Source organism: Eschrichtius robustus, chromosome 16 (genome assembly GCF_028021215.1).
Source record: "Eschrichtius robustus isolate mEscRob2 chromosome 16, mEscRob2.pri, whole genome shotgun sequence".
In the NCBI taxonomy this organism is placed as follows: Eukaryota; Metazoa; Chordata; class Mammalia; order Artiodactyla; family Eschrichtiidae; genus Eschrichtius; species Eschrichtius robustus.
In genome coordinates this window covers 48,286,313-48,303,388 of record NC_090839.1, presented here as the reverse complement: position 1 = coordinate 48,303,388, position 17,076 = coordinate 48,286,313, and the positions used below count along the sequence as shown (strand labels likewise).

Below are 17,076 nucleotides of genomic sequence, written 5' to 3'. Positions count from 1 at the left end.
GGAACAAGCGCTCAGGGCTTAAGCCTTAAGAAATCAGCTCGTGTGCTGCCACTTCTCATCCTGACAGAGTTTTGCAGTCCCTCTGCCCGGGCCTTTCTGCCCGCCGCTGCCAGGCGGCGCGCACTGTGACACTGGCCCTGGGACACACCTAATGGGCTGACCTCCTTTCCCGACTAATTGCATTACGGCGCCAGCTGGCTCCAGAAGGAGTCGTCTGTGTGATTGAAGAATTCCTGCTCCTCAGTGGGCCCGGCTGCTACTTTTAACTAAGTAACAGGCAGGCCTGACATCCCCATTGTTCAGCTGACAGTGTGCCCATCCTAAAATCTAAGTTTTATTTGTAAATTAACCAAGAAACTTCCTGCCAGAACAGTGCTGCCTGCAGTCTGATAATGTGGGCCTTTCATCCCATCCACTCGCACTGTATCACTGCCAACTTGTTTTTTATGTGGCTGGGCAGCCTGAGGCTATAAAAGCCTTGTAAGACATAAGTGCAATTATAGTCCTGGAGTCAAATGAATTGGACAAATCCAATAGCACAGCTCTGTCCCCACTCTGCAAACCCCTACAGCAGTTAGATTAGCTGTGAAAAATCTAATCTAGCTGGAGCTAACAAATTTCTGCAGTGAAGGATCAAGAGTTCAGTATGGGGTTGCAACCAGATTGCAGGGATGAAAAAGTGCCCCATGATGGGGGCAGGGGAGAGCATGCATCACTTTAGAATTTTGCAGCTCATTTTTAAGCTGTTAGGGACAATTTAGTCACAATAAGTCAAGGAACTGTGGGGCTGCTTTTCCTGTGACTGATTTTTAGTTGAGCTGTGAGACATCCTGACAGAGAGAGTTTGTCACTGATGATGCTAAATCTTGGAGCTGCAAAAGGTATCAGCTGCAGTTTGATTATTACAGTAGGGAACTTACAACCCGGCCAAGCCCCGAAAAAGTATTCATAACATGGTGTTTTATCAAGAAAACACTGTCTTTTCTCAAAAAAAAAAAAAAAAAAAGACAATCCTACTTAGGAAATAATTTTTAAAAGTGTTTAAAATATAAAGCTGTCTTTTAACAAAATAGTTTTCAGTCATATGAAAATCATAGAATACGGTGACACATTTGCAGAGCAGCAGCGATTTACAAGGTACGGCCAATAAAAAGGAGGTGTGAGTCTTGCCTAGGGTCTTGGTAATCTGAGGTCGCATCCCTGCGGGCAGGGTCCCCTTCACTAAGAACACTGCCGCCACCAAAACCTAAGACGTGGAGGCAGCTCCCCAGGCCCTCGGGAGCCAGCACGTGGCCACTGAGTGAAAGCCCATGGTGCTCTGCCCATCCGATACCCTTGGTCGCTGTGACAGGGATCTGCTCATGCTGTGACCCAACTTCTCAGGTCCCACTAGCACTGCTGCCCACCGTGTATGTGGTCCAGACGTCCGTGGCTGCAGTGATGAAAGAGCAAAACCGCGGAGGAGAGAAATGAGGCAGGTGCAGTGAGGCCCTCTGGCCAGTATCAATCACCTGCCTAACGGGCCAGGAGGAAAGAGTCCATCAGACCGGTCAGCAACAACGGGGGCTGCCGGGCAGTGATGCTACCAGCCCCACGCTCAGCCATTTCACAGGCATTGTTCACCTACTGCCCAGCAACCCTGGGACGTGGGCTGTGTTTTTAATCTCACTTAATAGATGGGAAAACTGAGGCACAGGCTGGTGAAGTACCTGGAGACACACTTGAACCCTGGCTGCAGCCACCACTCTAGGACTCCCCCCACCGCCCCCCTGCTACCACCCATCAGGCATCAGAATGGCCTGCTTTCCACCCACCAGTTACTGCCCTTGGTTCCCGGCATCCTTGCAGGAAGAGAGTGGGTGTGAGGCAGGGATTCCGGGCTCTGCCCCTCACCAGGAGGCGAGGCCCAGATGTTCTCATCTGCAAACAGAGACGTGGGTCGGATTCCTAGGCTTCCTCCCCAGAGTAAAAAGTCCTCTTCTCTTAGGATGCCCCTCACTTCCTGCAAGTCACCTGAGGTGGACATCCTGCAGGTTAGAAAGCATAGGGGGGACCCTGCAGAGCTTTCTCAGAGGTGGAGGAGGTTTCCTTTGAACTCTGGAGAAGAAGAGGTGGGGGCCCGAGAGGAGGGCAGCTAGGCAGCAGCTCACCTGCACTTGCCATTTTGACAGTCGTTTGCTAAGCTGCCCCCTGGCAGCCCTGGTTGGGGGGCGCCTGCTTTCTCTGACCCCATCAGTACAGGGTCCTTACGTCAGGTGACCTTGGCCAACCCGAGAGGCTGACAGCATCATTTTCTCTCAGTTAATAGTCATGTGAGGGAAGATCCAAAGTTAACAACATTTAAGACCCTTCCTTTTCCTAAATCTTAATCTCAGGATTTAAGACTTAAACGACTGATTGCTTTTCATGCATTTCTTTATCTAGTTTGTGCCAAGCTGGATATTTCAGACTCATGACAAGTGTAGCTTGAGGAGAGCGACCCCATGGTCGCATCCAGAGGAAACCGGTCTCCATGTACATCAGGCCATGGCCTTCACTCTGTCCCAGGGGTGCCTCACCTACAAACCAGGGCCGCCAAGCATGGTCCCCAAGGAGGCCCTTTACCTTTTTGGTGAGCGAATCATCTGAGTCTGATGGCATCCGAGTTGAAACGTGGAAAATCACTTCCACGGTCGAGGTAGCGTAGTAGGGGGCAGTCTGGCCCGTGCTGCCGTTGCGTTGAAGTCCGCCCATGAACCCGCAGTGGGTTGAGAGGTCCACCTGACACAGTCACGAGGGAAAGGAGTGGAGGTTAAACGGGAGCCATTCTTATTCACTTAGCAGGAATGCAGAGTTTTTAAAAAATCTAAGTATGTTCATTTTTATAGTTTTCTGATTATAAGCAAGTGTAATACAAAGTTAGATGACATTAAATATTAAAGAAACATTAACAATGAAAGGGCTGCAAAATCCTACCAACTTAAGAAAACCACTATCAAAAGTTTGGTGCATATTTCTCCAACTTTATCCCCTCCTATACATAAATATGTATATATGTATAGATACACACAGAGCTCCCCTATTGCTGGATTTGTGGGATTTTTCTGTTTTCTCAAACCAGAAGGAGCATTCAAAGCAGTGTTTCAGGTCAAGGGGTACAGAAGTTTCCAAACTTAACAGCCATTCTTAAACTGCCTTTCAAAAGGGTTGTTCCAATTTATACCACTGCCAAAAGTCTCTGAGTTATAATTCTTTTTCAAGCTATGTGTGAATGTTCACTTAGTCAGTGCTTAGATTCCATTTTAGTATTTTCTTTTCTTTTCTTTTTTTTTTTTTTTTTTTACTTTTCATAAACTATTATTCTTTCAGTAAAGCACCTGTGGTAACACAATTGGAAAAAGAAAAAGAAATAGAAGAATTTCTTCTGTGCTAAAGACAATCAATACATACACTGAATTAATGTTCTAATCTTTTCTTAAAACTCTAGTTAAGAAATCTACGCTTTAAAACTGTTGGTTAGGACTTCCCTGGTGGTGCAGTGGTTAAGAATCCACCTGTCAATGCAGGGGACATGGGTTCGAGTCCTGGTCCGGGAAGATCCCACATGCTGCAGAGCAACTAAGCCCGTGTGCCACAACTACTGAAGCCCGCACGCCTAGAGTCCGTGCTCCGCAACAAGAGAAGCCACGGCAATGAGAAGCCCACACACTACAACGAAGAGTAGCCCCCGCTCGCCGCAATTAGAGAAAGCCCGCGCGCAGCAACGAAGACCCAAGGCAGCCAAAAATAAAAATAAATAATTAACTAATTTAAAAAAATGTTGGTTAAATAAGAAGTATATTCTATGACAAGTAAGAAGTCATCTTATTGGTAAGGAGAACAGTTTACTGAAAGTTCAGTAACTCTTTTAGACTAAAACCGACTTGACATTTCAGAAAGTATATGGTCTTGACCTTGATGTACCCTTACCCTGTCCCCACCTCCACATCGGTCCCTTCGCTAACACTCAGCTCTCAGAGGTAAGTCTCGCTTAGGCACCCAGAGAGTTTCCCACAGCACAGATAACCAAGAAACCAAAACAAAAGTAATAAAAAGTAAGAAAATTATTTTAGAGATGCTGATTTCCATTTTAACTACTCTGAATTCTTTTAGATTCTGGGAATATGTTCTGGAGACAGATATATGTGTGTGTATGTGTGCATTTGTATAAATGTAGAGATGTCTTTTGGTCAGAGTATGATTTAGTAAAGAAAAAACAAAATTTTAAAATATCAACCATCCTGGGATCTACCTTAGGGAAACAGGTTGAGAGCTAAACCATCATGGCTACCGTCAAGTCAACTTTTTACTTCATCCAACTCTTCATTTTTCACCTATAAGTCACTGATTTCTTTTCCAACCTCCATGTAGGGACCAAAGCCATTGCTTCCCTGCCCACTGTCCTCTCTTACTACACACTGTCTATGGCTGGGAGAGCTGATCTGACTATTCAGTTCTGATGAAAAGAAAATGAAATCATATTAAGAAGAAAGTTAAGGGGAAACCAAAGTTTGTGTATAAAGTACAAAAATAACTGATAGAAGATGTCAAATTCGATATATTCTTCAACTCCAGAACTCTACCCATGCTATATTTGAATGTAAAAACATACGCAAAAATTTAGACCATCAATGACTAGTTTACATACATCCTTAAATAGCGCTGATCGATAAACACCTCCTGAATGAAATGAATTACCTCCCATCCCAGTCCGGCAACAAAGTCTTCGTACGCTCGGCTTCCTCTTTCATTGGAAAGGATCGAGCACTTGTCTTCTTGGCCGTCAGCAACGTAAAACACTGCAATTTTGTGCGTTTCACGGCTGTAAATTTTTAGATTTAAAGGAATTAGAATACTTACATACAAAATTTTGTTTGACTGCTGCCACCTATGCTTCTACTATACAGCTTACACTTGCTGAGAACTTACAAGGGGTCAGGCACTGTTCCAAGAAGGCTCAACACACGTCTCATCTATCCCTGCAGACGCCCTAATGAGACAGGTCTTATCATCACCTCTTCGTGGACACGGTGGAAAGGAGGCACAGAAAGTGACAGAAAAGCACTCGTAGCAAGCAGGACACCGGGAGCTAAGACAGGGCAGTCTGGGCTCCTGAGACCACTCTCTCAGAGGTATGATGTACGAACAGCATGTAAGAGCACACGGCTTGACAAATTCTCTCCAACTTCGGTAAAAAAATACCTTTGAAAGCATTTCAGATAGATATCAGTTGTGAACAGATCCTTGTGACCACACATATTTCACTTCCCATACTTTTTTTTTTTTTAATTTATTTGTTTATTTATTTATGGTTGTGTTGGGTCTTCGTTTCTGTGCGAGGGCTTTCTCTAGTTGTGGCAAGCGGGGGCCACTCTTCATCGCGGTGCGCGGGCCTCTCACTATCGCAGCCTCTCTTGTTGCGGAGCACAGGCTCCAGACGCGCAGGCTCAGTAGTTGTGGCCCACAGGCTTAGTCGCTCTGCAGCATGTGGGATCTTCCCAGACCAGGGCTCGAACCCGTGTCCCCTGCATTAGCAGGCAGGTTCTCAACCACTGCGTCACCAGGGAAGCCACCTCCCATACTTTGAGATAAGGAAACCGGGGAGCTCCCTGATTGGAACTGTAAAATTGGCCGAGACTTTGTGAGAAATGGAAACTACTTCTTCAAAGCAGAACACACTTAGGTACTTTCTTTGTGAGGGGCGGCACCCGCAGGGTGGACAGCTGTCCAAGGAAACTTCTTTGGACATATAAACTGTTCGTCCACTTCCTCCATGATGGATATGGGGCACTTTGCTGTTAAATCAGGTAAATGTGACACCACTTTGAGGAAAGCAGCCCTGCTTCTTAACCTTTTGTGCATCTAGCATGGTCCTTGGTGCATAGAAGTTGCTCAGTTAAAACTCTGTTGAATTGACCAGAGATACGATGATATATTTGAACATGTCAATAACCATTTCTATAAACTATACCCTGGAGTAAAGTGTCAAAGTCACTAGACCTACACCAAGTGATCTGGAGACAGTTCAGAGGCAAAGACACCGCTCTTATTGGACCAGAGCTTTAATCAAGAACCATTCCTCAGCTCCATCACCCAAGACCTTGACTCCAGTCTCTACGTTCTAAAATTTTAGATTATCATTTCCAGAGCAGTTCCACTCTTCTCCTGATTTCTACCATACACTTTGAAAAAAATCTCATAGGAAAAACTACCGAGCACTTAAACAACATGGAAATGTTTCTGTTGCCTTATCGTTCAATACCTCAACATTATAATCCGATTAGACATCAATAGTGGTGGAATCTGGGCTCTGTATTTTAACATATTCTCCAATATCTCTTTCTGCAGGATATTATTTTTCTACTTAATTAGCAGAATGAATTGAAACTCAGCTGGAAAGTCATAAAAATAAATCTAGGAGGAGAGTACGCTCCTTTTATTTGTCTAGATAGCTTATTCATGTCCCCCCATAGTTTACATGAAATTACCATACTTAGAGGAAAAATTAGAAAATATAGAAAGGAAAAAGAAGAATTAAAAAAACCCACTAATGTTCTTTGCTTCTATGTTGAAATCACAACTGCTACTACTTCAGGATGCATTTTTGCATACAAAATGAGATGCTACTATCTTGTGTTCTGCCACTGATTTTTTCACTTAAAATATCTGTGAACACTTTCTTTAATTGTGTAAAATATACATAACCGAAAAGTCACCATTTAAACCGTGTTGGAGTGTGAACATTTCTATACCGTGTGCTTGTCTAACAAAGTTACTAATAATGGTTGTGTAACATTACATTATATTAATATTCCACATCCTCAGTCCTTGCTATTGGACATTTAGGTTGCTTCCATTTGAAAGATGTTTTCACATTATCTTTGGTATGTCCTTAAAATAAATTCATGGACATGGAGCCTCGGTCATTGCCCATTTTTAAGGCTTTTGAAGTGTATTTTCCTGCTGCCAGTGGGGAAGGTGGGTGTCCTGAAGGCCCTGACAGACACGCTGGTGGGGTGCTGCTCTCAGGGGAACAGATGTAGGGGGTGATGGATGCTAGCGGGCGGTGCTCTAGCAGAGACCTTGTGCTCTCAGCCTGTCGGAAAGCTTGTCCTCAGGCACATGGAGTCCAAAACTGTGACATCATTTCCTTCCAGACTGCAGGCAGGGCTGGCCAGCAGTCTCGACTCTGACTAGCTTATTCTAAGAGCTGTAATCATTTGGGGGCTTGGATGGTAAGAGAGGTCATAACCTACAAACTAAAAGACAGTCTCTTTCAACAAATGGAGAGAAAAGGATAGTCACTCAATTCCTTTCCGCAGCTCTGTCTATACATTTAAAAGTCCTCAGCATTTAATTTTTCTCTATTCTATACACTTTACATACATAAAACAATCTCAGGTTTATCTGAAATGATTTTGTTTGTTCTCCTTAAAGTCCAAGCTTTTTACGTTGTAGCTGCTTACAGGTCCTCATCAACTCAACGTGGAGCAGAGAGAGCTCAGCCCGGTGACTGTGTGACTGATGGAGGTGTGAGCAAAGGTGACCTTTAGCTGTAAACACTCATCAAATTTCACAGCCTCCAAAATGTTAGCACCGTAGAGAGCCTGGGAGGATGCAGACGCTGTGTCTGGCCTTATTAGAGCCAGGCTTTTGAAATGACAATTAGCAACATCAACAGCACTGCATATCCACGAGCTGCAGGACCAGGGCTCGAAGGAGCAGGTAATTCGGGAGCACACGTACAGAAAAGCAACCGTTTCCTCTTCCTCATTAGAACGCAGTTTTCTTTCTTATTAGGAATAGACCAGAATCGCTCAGTTTCCTTGTGCTGTCACATTAAAAAGCCAAACAAAGAAACACGACTGTAACTTTCACTTTACCGTGCGGTGGCGAGAGGTGTTAATATTGAAAAGGGGAGCGTCCTTTAATTTGTATGTACATTCATCACACTATTTACAGCTTTGCTAACTTCACAGTATACAAATCGTAGCTGTGAGGTGGTCTCTCCTTTTCCTAAGAACACGCTAAGCAGAAACTCTGCCTTGACAGCAGGGAAATAGATTGATGCCAGAAATAAATAGAAACATCCTGACTGGAAGTTGAGGGCTGAGGTTATGTTCTTACCTGCTAACTGACTGGTACACGGGATCTCAGAGCTAAAGAGCCCTCAACTTATTTCTGTTTTTTTTTTTTTTTTCTAAAAAGAACCTTGAGAACACCCTTTACCATAAAGTAAGTGGATACCTTTTTAGATGTTGAGAAGACACTAAATCCAGGAGTTGGGGTTTTAGGTGAAGGTTAATTGGGGGGGAGAGGACTTGCCAATCAGCTCTCCAAAGCCATATTATACTGCAACAGCCCCGCCAGGGAGCTACTTCGATTGTACCTCATGCAACTAAAGTGCATTAACACTCAACAAATTGGCCACAATCACAAGATACCAGTGTCTTCACTTAATGTGAAGGAGCATGAAATAATTCAGCATACGTTTGAAAAGCTGAGTTTGGAACCCAAGTGACCGCTTGTTTCCTACTGGAGGACAAGAGGGAAGGGGCAGTGAATCCCTGAGCCCTTCAGCAAAAATCCACCCCCCAAAGTTCCACAGAGAACTTGGTCTCTTCCTCTGGAGAAAAAGCAGTACAACAACTATTAGGAAACTGAATGTGGGGAAGGACATTGTGAGGAATAACGGCTTCAGGTTTTCTTCTCTAATGAGATGCCTAATGATGCTCCTAAAGGGAATACAAGAGAAACAGAAAGCTATTTTTTTTTAAATGAGTCTTTAAAAACTCAAGATTAAGGCAGCAGTGTATTCATTTCTTCCAAGCACCCGTTATGTACCCGGTACAACACCAGCTCCGGACTGAGATGTTTTCGGAAGCACACATTTCCCCAGATCAAACACCGGTCAGAGCTCATCTTTAGAACTGCTTCTAAGATTGTACAGAAAAGAGGTAGATCTGAGATCCGACCTGCTTTGGAGAACGAGGTTTAGGGCTAGAGAGCGCCTGATTACAGCACCGGGGTCTTAACCTTGCCTACCCCCCAGAGCAGAGACCACTGCACGCCGGCCCATGGAGTCAGACTCAGAGGCTCCAAACCACGAGGCCCGTGAACATGGGCGGCTGTGGGACCTGGGCCGGCCTCTGCTCCTTGGCGGGACAAGAGGGGCTACAGAGATGAAATGAGAACCAGTGTCCACTGGCTGAAAGGTTCTCAATCAAGGCAGAGGTTAGGGGACCTCTTCCTTGTGTAGCAAACATGTAAGTTTACTGCTCAGAGTAAAACTACCAAAGGTATGGCCTGTGCAAATGCCACCGGCTGCCAGGTCTCTGCAGGGGTATCACTTCTGCAGCCATATCCAGCATCCCCCCCCCCCCACACACACACACAAAGACACACAGGAATAAGGTGGTTTGATATACTTTCACATACCATTGTCGGGAGTCCAGATTTTTTAGCTCTCTCAATAATTTTGAATTTTTCTTCAACAGATGGAAATTCTTCCTATAAAGGAAAAGGAATGGAAGAAAAGTCGTGTGATCACAGATCAATTTTGCCCTTTGCAATCAGTCAACGAACAAACCTACCTATTCATCCATCCATCTGTCTACCCACCCACAACCACATCATTCACCAAAGAGTTGTGGCCGAAGCCTATAGAATGAACTTCATTCTTAAGATATTCGAAGGCATCACGATTCCACTGCATCCGGTTACTGTTCAGGGACACCGGGTGGCTGTGGTCCATGAGTGCATGACTTGTGTGCGTGCCTGTATCTCTGTTTCCACTGTCAGCTCTGCCATGAGACCCTTCCCCATCTCTGCGGCTCAAACCCACCCCTTCCGCAGACTCTGCTCCACTGCCCCCTACTTCTGGATGGCCTGGCGGTTCTTCTAGAGGTCCTGAGTCACACTGTCTTTCATCAGAGTTGTATCGGGTACTACAGTACAGAAAAACCCAAACAAACTTTTTGGCCAACTCAGTATTAAGACTTCTTCCCTCACCAGAGCTAAGGACAGACTGTGGCTTATTCATCTCTGTAGTCCCTTGGCATCTTCAATGAAGGCAGAAGCAACAATGGACAGAGCAGTAATTAAAACACACACACAGAATAAATGCTCGATACCCTTTAAAATACACAACAGATGTTTGGAATTCAATCTGTGCATCAGCACAGCCCAATTAATTTCACTTCTAGCTTTAATTTAGCAGCAGAAAATAAGCAATAAATGCTGAAATAGCGAAAAATCTCCACTTCTGTTCTGCTTCCCAAACCTGAAACGGATAAGAATTGTCACACAAAAATAATAAGACAGTTGAAGGTCTAGAGTGGATCGTTACCTTCTGTCCCAAGAATTCATTCCCAAGTCATCGAGCAGCAACCTGCAGAAGTAAAAGGCTCCCCGGGGCTCCACCGGTGATGGCGGCTCCTGGCTGGCAACCTTCATGGCCGCATCCAAGTCGCACCTCTGGACATACTCGTCTTCCTGTGCGCTCTGGCGCAGGAGGATCTCGGTGATTTCCTTCTCTTGGGCACGGTTCATTCCACATGGGGGTGGGGAAGGCTCGTTGAGATGGAGCTGTGACGGTAAAAGGCATTCGGGACTTGTGTGGCCAATGTTTTCAAGTAATTTGTTGAGGACATCCTCCCCCTGCTCAGTCTGAGAATGATCCCCCTGAGGTCCAGGCGTTTGGTGATGCCAGCCCGAGATCAGGAACGAGGGACTTCTGCCCTGTGGGGCTAAGCAGCCTTCCAGAGGTCCATAGAGCACCTTCCCGTCCCAGGAGTACTTCCCCGAGATGTCCCGCACGATCACTCTCACGTCCGAGGGGGCGCCCGCTGGCGACCCGCCGGGAGGACCCGCCGCGGGTGTCTGCAGGTAGGAGATGAGGGTGCTATCATTGAACACAAACAGCTGCAGGTTCGGGCTCCTGAACACGTCGGGGGAGAGCTCGGCAGCGTCGGCGTGTGTGTTGTCGTGGTGCTCGCTGACCAAGCTGTGCAGCACGGCGGGGCCCCCGCGCAGGGGGAAGTGCCCCAGGTGGTTCACCAGGTGCGCCATCACCATGCGCGCAGTCAGCGGGATCAGCTCCATGCTCCTCCGCCTCCTCTCTGCCGACCGCAGGACGACAGCAGGACGGGGATACCGAGAGACAGCGGACAATGAAAGTGAAAACGGACCACCACCAGATTGCAATCCATCCCTAGCAGAGTGGATTTATTTATTTTTTTTAGTCTGGGGATTTTTTCCACCCGTGTTCTTTTTTTGACATTCATTCTACTTGAATTTAAAAGCACAAGTTAGATAGATGGCTGAAAGAACCAACTTACCTGAAGATCTCATTCGGAAAGGGACATTTAAAAACGTGTAGATACACACATAAACCAGAGACAGATCTCAGTCCTGAAGGGGTGACAGTTCTAGGAGCTCCAGGAGGGGGACATCTGCCGTTGGACAGGACGGCAGCACGGAGGGCTGGGGGCTGGGGAGGTGGCCTCGCTCCCCTCAGTGGGTGACAGGAGACATTCATAAGGGATGAATTAAGCCTGGGACTGCTGAAATATATTTGAAGCAATTTGCTTTAGGATTATTGTGGCTATTTATGTTTTGCTGTGAGGTCATTTTAAATATTTAACAGAATCTGATATATTAATAATTCATGGAATTACTTAGAAGGCTTTCACCGAATTTGTAGTTGATGATTAAATGCCCAGGAGCAACTAATTTATAAAATTTTTAAGACTTCAGATGTATAGAAGGACTTTGACAATAGCATGTGAAAGGGGGCTGTGTGAAATGTTTGCGATATGAGGGAGAAGCAGATGAAATCAAGTAGGGACTGAAACGATTACTTAAGCCTGAGAGCAGTTAGGGAAATCTTAATCCACCAAATTTATAAGGGAACTGTGCATTAATCTAAGAACAGGTCAAAATAAAACCTTTTAATAAAAACAATCACTAGATATTTAAATAAACTAAGATTTCTAATTTGGGCTTAAAGGTTTAGGAAATACTTGATTTCTAAATTCACAGCATGAAAAATCAAATATTAATTAAAACACCAATAACTATAAATATGCTTTCTCATGCTAACCATCCTCCCTCTCAGACAGCAGAAATCTAATTGACTTATTTATACAACATCAATTTTATGATGTAAAAATCCTAGAAACAATCAAATCCTAGAATCTAGGAAATTCTGTGTGATGAGTGAGAACCAGACTGTCCTCACTTTTCTTGGATTTCTTCTTAAGTTTTTCTTTCTGAGGAACAGGAAATCACGTGTATTCAACAATGCAAAATAAAACTTCATTTAAAAATCCTAACTTTTTAGAAGCAGAGGAGGTCATCTACATCTGTCTCTGAAGTGAAATGCTTCTTCCCGACCCTCTGAAGTGCGCATGATTTCCATACAGCTGAGAAATTTAAACACCTCAACTCATTCCCTTGAAATCACAGTTATGAATGCCTTTGCTTTTGTGTCCATATTAACTTTTTCAAAAGTTACAGATGCTTTTTATTCATGCTTATCATCCCATATGAATACACGCTCCATCAGAAATGTTAATGCTCCAACAACAAAGGTGCAGCCAGCTGGGGGCTCAGGCGTCCATAATGTAAGACACCGCATGGTGATGACACGGTAGCACAGGCTACGAAACTAACAAGAAAGGTCCAACTGGATAAAGGCCATGGCAGAAAACAACAACTGGAAAAGCAACTTTCCTCCACTTTTACTTACATAGGTTGTACTTTCAATTTGCGGTAAATACAAATTTGTATTTTAATGAATGTGCTTGAATTCTACAATGGGAAATTAACCTGGAGTCACATCAATCAAGTCATAAACCATGACACACCCAATAAAACCCCCAAATATCTTTGGTACTGAAAAGTAAGGAAAGGGAGTATTTGTGAAATAAGAACTGTTCTTCCCTGGCAGACTTCAGCTGCATCAACTGCCCGGGGCTGCCCTGAAAAATAAAGAGGAAGTCTAGACTCCATCTATGAAAAAACAAGCTCGTGACTTCCAAAAAGTCTGCAAAAATATATTCCAAATATTTATTTTATTTTTCTAAATTTAGAGATGAAATATAAAAGCAGTAATGTTAGGTTGTCCTTTAACTTTCATTTTTTTAAAGCTCCTCCCTTCCCTCCTTTTTAAGCACTTAGGTATTAATGATGGGAAAAGTGATCAGGTGTCATGCCACTGATGGTTCCTCCCCAAGCTGGGCCAGCAGCCGCCTCAGCTGTAGGTGGTTGGGTCTCTCCTGCTTGTAACTCTATTTGAAAATAGTAATTACATCAAATGTGGGAAATGGTCTATGAAAGAATCATCTGAAAATAATAGATAAAAATATAACATTGCTTATCAGAAACATTATCTGAGTAGAAATAGTGTGGTTATAAATGATGAATTAATGACACTGAATGAAAAAAAAACCCTCAAATATGAGCACATTTTGTTTAACCTAAAATACCTATCTTTATTTTTCCTCTTCATTCTTAACAAGGATGTACTTATTTGGCAAGAGAGTCTGTGGGTGCTAGTATGTTTTTAAGCTTCTTTGTTTTTTTACTTAGTAAAAATGTTAGAGAATTTTAAAACTCCTTTGCCATAGAAGTTTAAACTGCATTTTGAGTAACACAGAGCTGTGTTAGGACAAGTTTGCATAAGGTCCTGAGGTTTTCTGGAGAATGAATGGTCAAGTCAAAGAGTGTTGGACATTGAAAGAAAGTGGTACAAAAATTTAAATGTGCATTTTTAGGTTTATCCTTTTTCATTACCCTATTAATCTTCTGCCATTTTTCTGTGAAGAGTCATAATCAGCAGTGAACCTATTTTTGGACTACAAGGTAGGAAACAGCAAAAAGAAATAGATCAAAGGTCATTTTACTGAAAACAAAAATGTTTTGAATTTACAACTGTGGGAAAAAAATGTCAAGAAAAGATTGCAACTGGAAAGAACGGGGGACTCCAGAAGGAGACCCACAAATGATGAAGCAAACGGAGGGCAAAAGGGCGACACAACGTGACGAGGCGCCTCGTGCTGCCAGCCGGAAACACAGCCCCGATCAGTCTTCCGTCTCCACTACGCAAAACCCCGAGTGAAGAATTCGCTGTTCCAGGACCCTGTGGATAAACCTTAAATCCACATTCCACCTCTGTTACTTCTGACCTGTACACCCTTGGGAAAATCCCTTTGCCTTGGTCTGCTTGTCTATCAAAGGAGCTAAAATGAGGCCTCACTCCCGACTGGCGCCCCACTCCTGTCCCCCCCCTCCCAGCCAGAAGCACACTCCGGACTCTGCAATCTTGCAAGCACAGCCCTGGACCTGAACCCTCACTGGCTAATGCTGCTGTGTCCTTCCTCCCTTCCCAGGAGGCCCCACGGGGGACTGTCTTGGGGCTCCGAACAGTCACGCCCCAGGTCACCTGCTCATGCTGTCTGGCTGCAGACCAACCACTCTGTGCAAAGTATTCAGCAAAACCCACCACCGAACACTTGGTTGGGAAATAAAACAGCTGCTGTTCTGGTCTCACCCTCCCCGAGCTTCTGGAAGCCTGTGACCCTGCTGATCTTCAGCTCCTTGTCTGCTTTCTTCCCTTGACCTCCTAGAAATGACTCCTCTTGGTTCTTTGTCCATTTCCCTGACTTTGTTTTCCTGGTGACATGCCCTCGCTCCTTTTTCTTTAAGGAAGTTTTACCCGCAAGGTTCTGTTCTTAGGCCTAGGTTTTTAACTTGCAAAGTCCATAACATTTTCATGGATGATCTAACACTCTATACCCACATTTTTTTTTTAACTTTTAATTTCTGAGACAATTGAAGATTCACACGCACTTGTAAGAAACAATACAGAGAGAGCCCAGATATCCTTCACCCGAATGGTAACATCCTGAGTAACAATAGTCCAGTATCACATTTGTCACCGAAAGAATTCATCAGTCTTCAGAGTTCACTAGTTTTAGTGTGTGTGTGTATGTGAGTCTATGCATATAGATGGCATATATCACACATACAGATGACACACCCACATGCTGACTCATATTCCAAGGCCTAGAGATGGGCTCTTGTCATTTAGGGAGAAGGTGGTTAGGGGGGTAAGCACAGCCCCGAGGTCCTGACACACCCACATGTCTACGATGGGGCCTCTGCTGGGAGCAGAGTGGCCTCACACCATCCCTTTGTGATGCCCGCCTGGTCCCGGCGCTCTACCAGCTCCTCACAAAGTCAGCCCGTCCTTCCAAGTCTGGCTTAGGTCCTTCTCCGTGGGAAGCCCCTATGGTGCTACCGGGCCACACACGAGTCCTTCTGCCTGAATCCTGTCGCGCCCCCCCCCCCCCCCCGCCACCATGAGATGAAAAGCTCCTTGGGGACAGAAAATGGACTGTGTTTGTGGGTTTGTGGGTCCCGTGGGTCCTCGATAATACAAAATTCAGCTAAGATGGGAATAGAAAGGGGAGGAGAACAGAAAAAGAGAGGAAACGAGGAAGGAAGGACTTGCTATCACAGGGCACTCTGGAAACCTGGATTTCAACCCCCGGATTCTTAAAAAGTAACACAGCGAGTATTAACAAATGGCTACCATCTTTCCTTTTCCTGCCAACTGGAATGACTATTCTGAAGAATCTTACCCTCTTCGACAGTAAGCAGGTTGCCCAGTTCTGCTGATGAATGAGATTGGACTGGCTCAGAATTCTTCACGTTTGCCAGTGGGAGGAAGGGGTCGTAATCCGCGGACGACAGGTCAGCCAGGGTCAGGGTGTAGCGGCTCTGCTGGGTGTACGTGCTTGAGCCGCAAACACAGCAGTGCAGAACCTGTGAAGCATGGAAGGGATTGTGTGCCAGGGATGCCCCCAACCTCCTGCCCCCTGACGACCTGTCAAACTGCAACAGCACTTAGGAGATAACTGGGACCATTATACTTTTTCTTCCTTTGATAAACAGATTTTGTCCAACTAAGGCTGTGGATATTCCTACAACAGAAACAGTTCTTTTCATAATGAAGCAGATACAGACCACGTCCCATGAACACTGGGGGATTCTGACCAAACTGCAGTTGTTTGACGATAACAGTCGGGGAAAATGCGCACGTCGTGAACTGGGTAATCACTGCTTCTCTATAATCATGACTGTTCTGCTGTCACTCCTTAAGTCATTCATTTCTTTTGAACCCCCATAAATCCTTGTCAAAAGGGCACAGATAAGTACGTGAATGCCTAAAACCTGTTTTGGTGACTCTCTGATGCTGCAGTCCACGCTCCGTGCCCCGGGGCCCGGGGGAGACTCACCCTGTAGATGTAATCCAGCAAGGGGGCCCGGGCCGCGGGCTGCTCGTCCAGGGCCGCCGTGGACACGGGGTGGAGGAGCGCGCCCGCCGGCAGCGCCATGCACCAGTCCAGGAGGCAGAGCAGCAGGGACACGAGGAACTGGAAGACGAAGCAGACCCAGAGCCTCAGGCTGCAGCCTCGCGGACTCCGCCGCAAGCGACAGCAAACAGCAGAACCTCCCTGGCATCGCAGCCATTACCCAGGGACACAGGAAATGAAAGAGGAGTTTTGCAGAGAGGCTGTTAGGGCCAGTCCTGACAGGGGATGTTATAAAGGATAGCCCTGCACGTGATAGTATTTGCCATCTGTCTTATTACATTTTTAAAAAACAAACTCTAGAGATTGGGATTGACATATATACACTAATATGTATAAAATGGATAACTAGTGAGAACCTGCTGTATAAAAAAATAAATAAAATTCTAAAAAAAAAAAAAAAGTGCTATTCTCTAAAAAAAAAACCAAAAACAAACTCTAGGGAGGACTTAGCTGATGTGCCACTTACCTTCTTATCTGTTTCCACTGAGGAATATTCTGCACTTGGTAAAAGGAAAGCAATTGTGGCCACGAGGATCTGCAGAGAAGACAAATTCCCAATCAAACAGACCCCAGTAACGGTTCTGGAAGCCGTGTGAAAGGGGGCCCAGGATGGCCTTGCCACTAAAGCCAGCCTGGTGCCAACTCCCAGAGGAGGGTGACACCAAGTGAAGAGTCA

General features: G+C 45.1%; 1 protein-coding gene across 3 annotated transcripts in view; it reads right to left on the bottom strand.

The window, feature by feature from the left end:
• RALGAPA2 (Ral GTPase activating protein catalytic subunit alpha 2) overlaps positions 1 to 17,076 on the bottom strand; it is a 280,276-nt gene that overhangs the window by 98,087 nt on the left and 165,113 nt on the right. For all 3 annotated transcript variants that reach the window (XM_068565247.1, XM_068565249.1, XM_068565248.1), the window contains 7 exons: positions 16,867 to 16,935; positions 16,323 to 16,460; positions 15,666 to 15,849; positions 10,367 to 11,138; positions 9,457 to 9,528; positions 4,717 to 4,840; positions 2,605 to 2,760 (listed from right to left, as the gene is read on the bottom strand). In XM_068565247.1, coding sequence (XP_068421348.1) covers positions 2,605 to 2,760; positions 4,717 to 4,840; positions 9,457 to 9,528; positions 10,367 to 11,138; positions 15,666 to 15,849; positions 16,323 to 16,460; positions 16,867 to 16,935 — 1,515 coding nt within the window. The remainder of the gene's footprint in view (positions 1 to 2,604; positions 2,761 to 4,716; positions 4,841 to 9,456; positions 9,529 to 10,366; positions 11,139 to 15,665; positions 15,850 to 16,322; positions 16,461 to 16,866; positions 16,936 to 17,076) is intronic.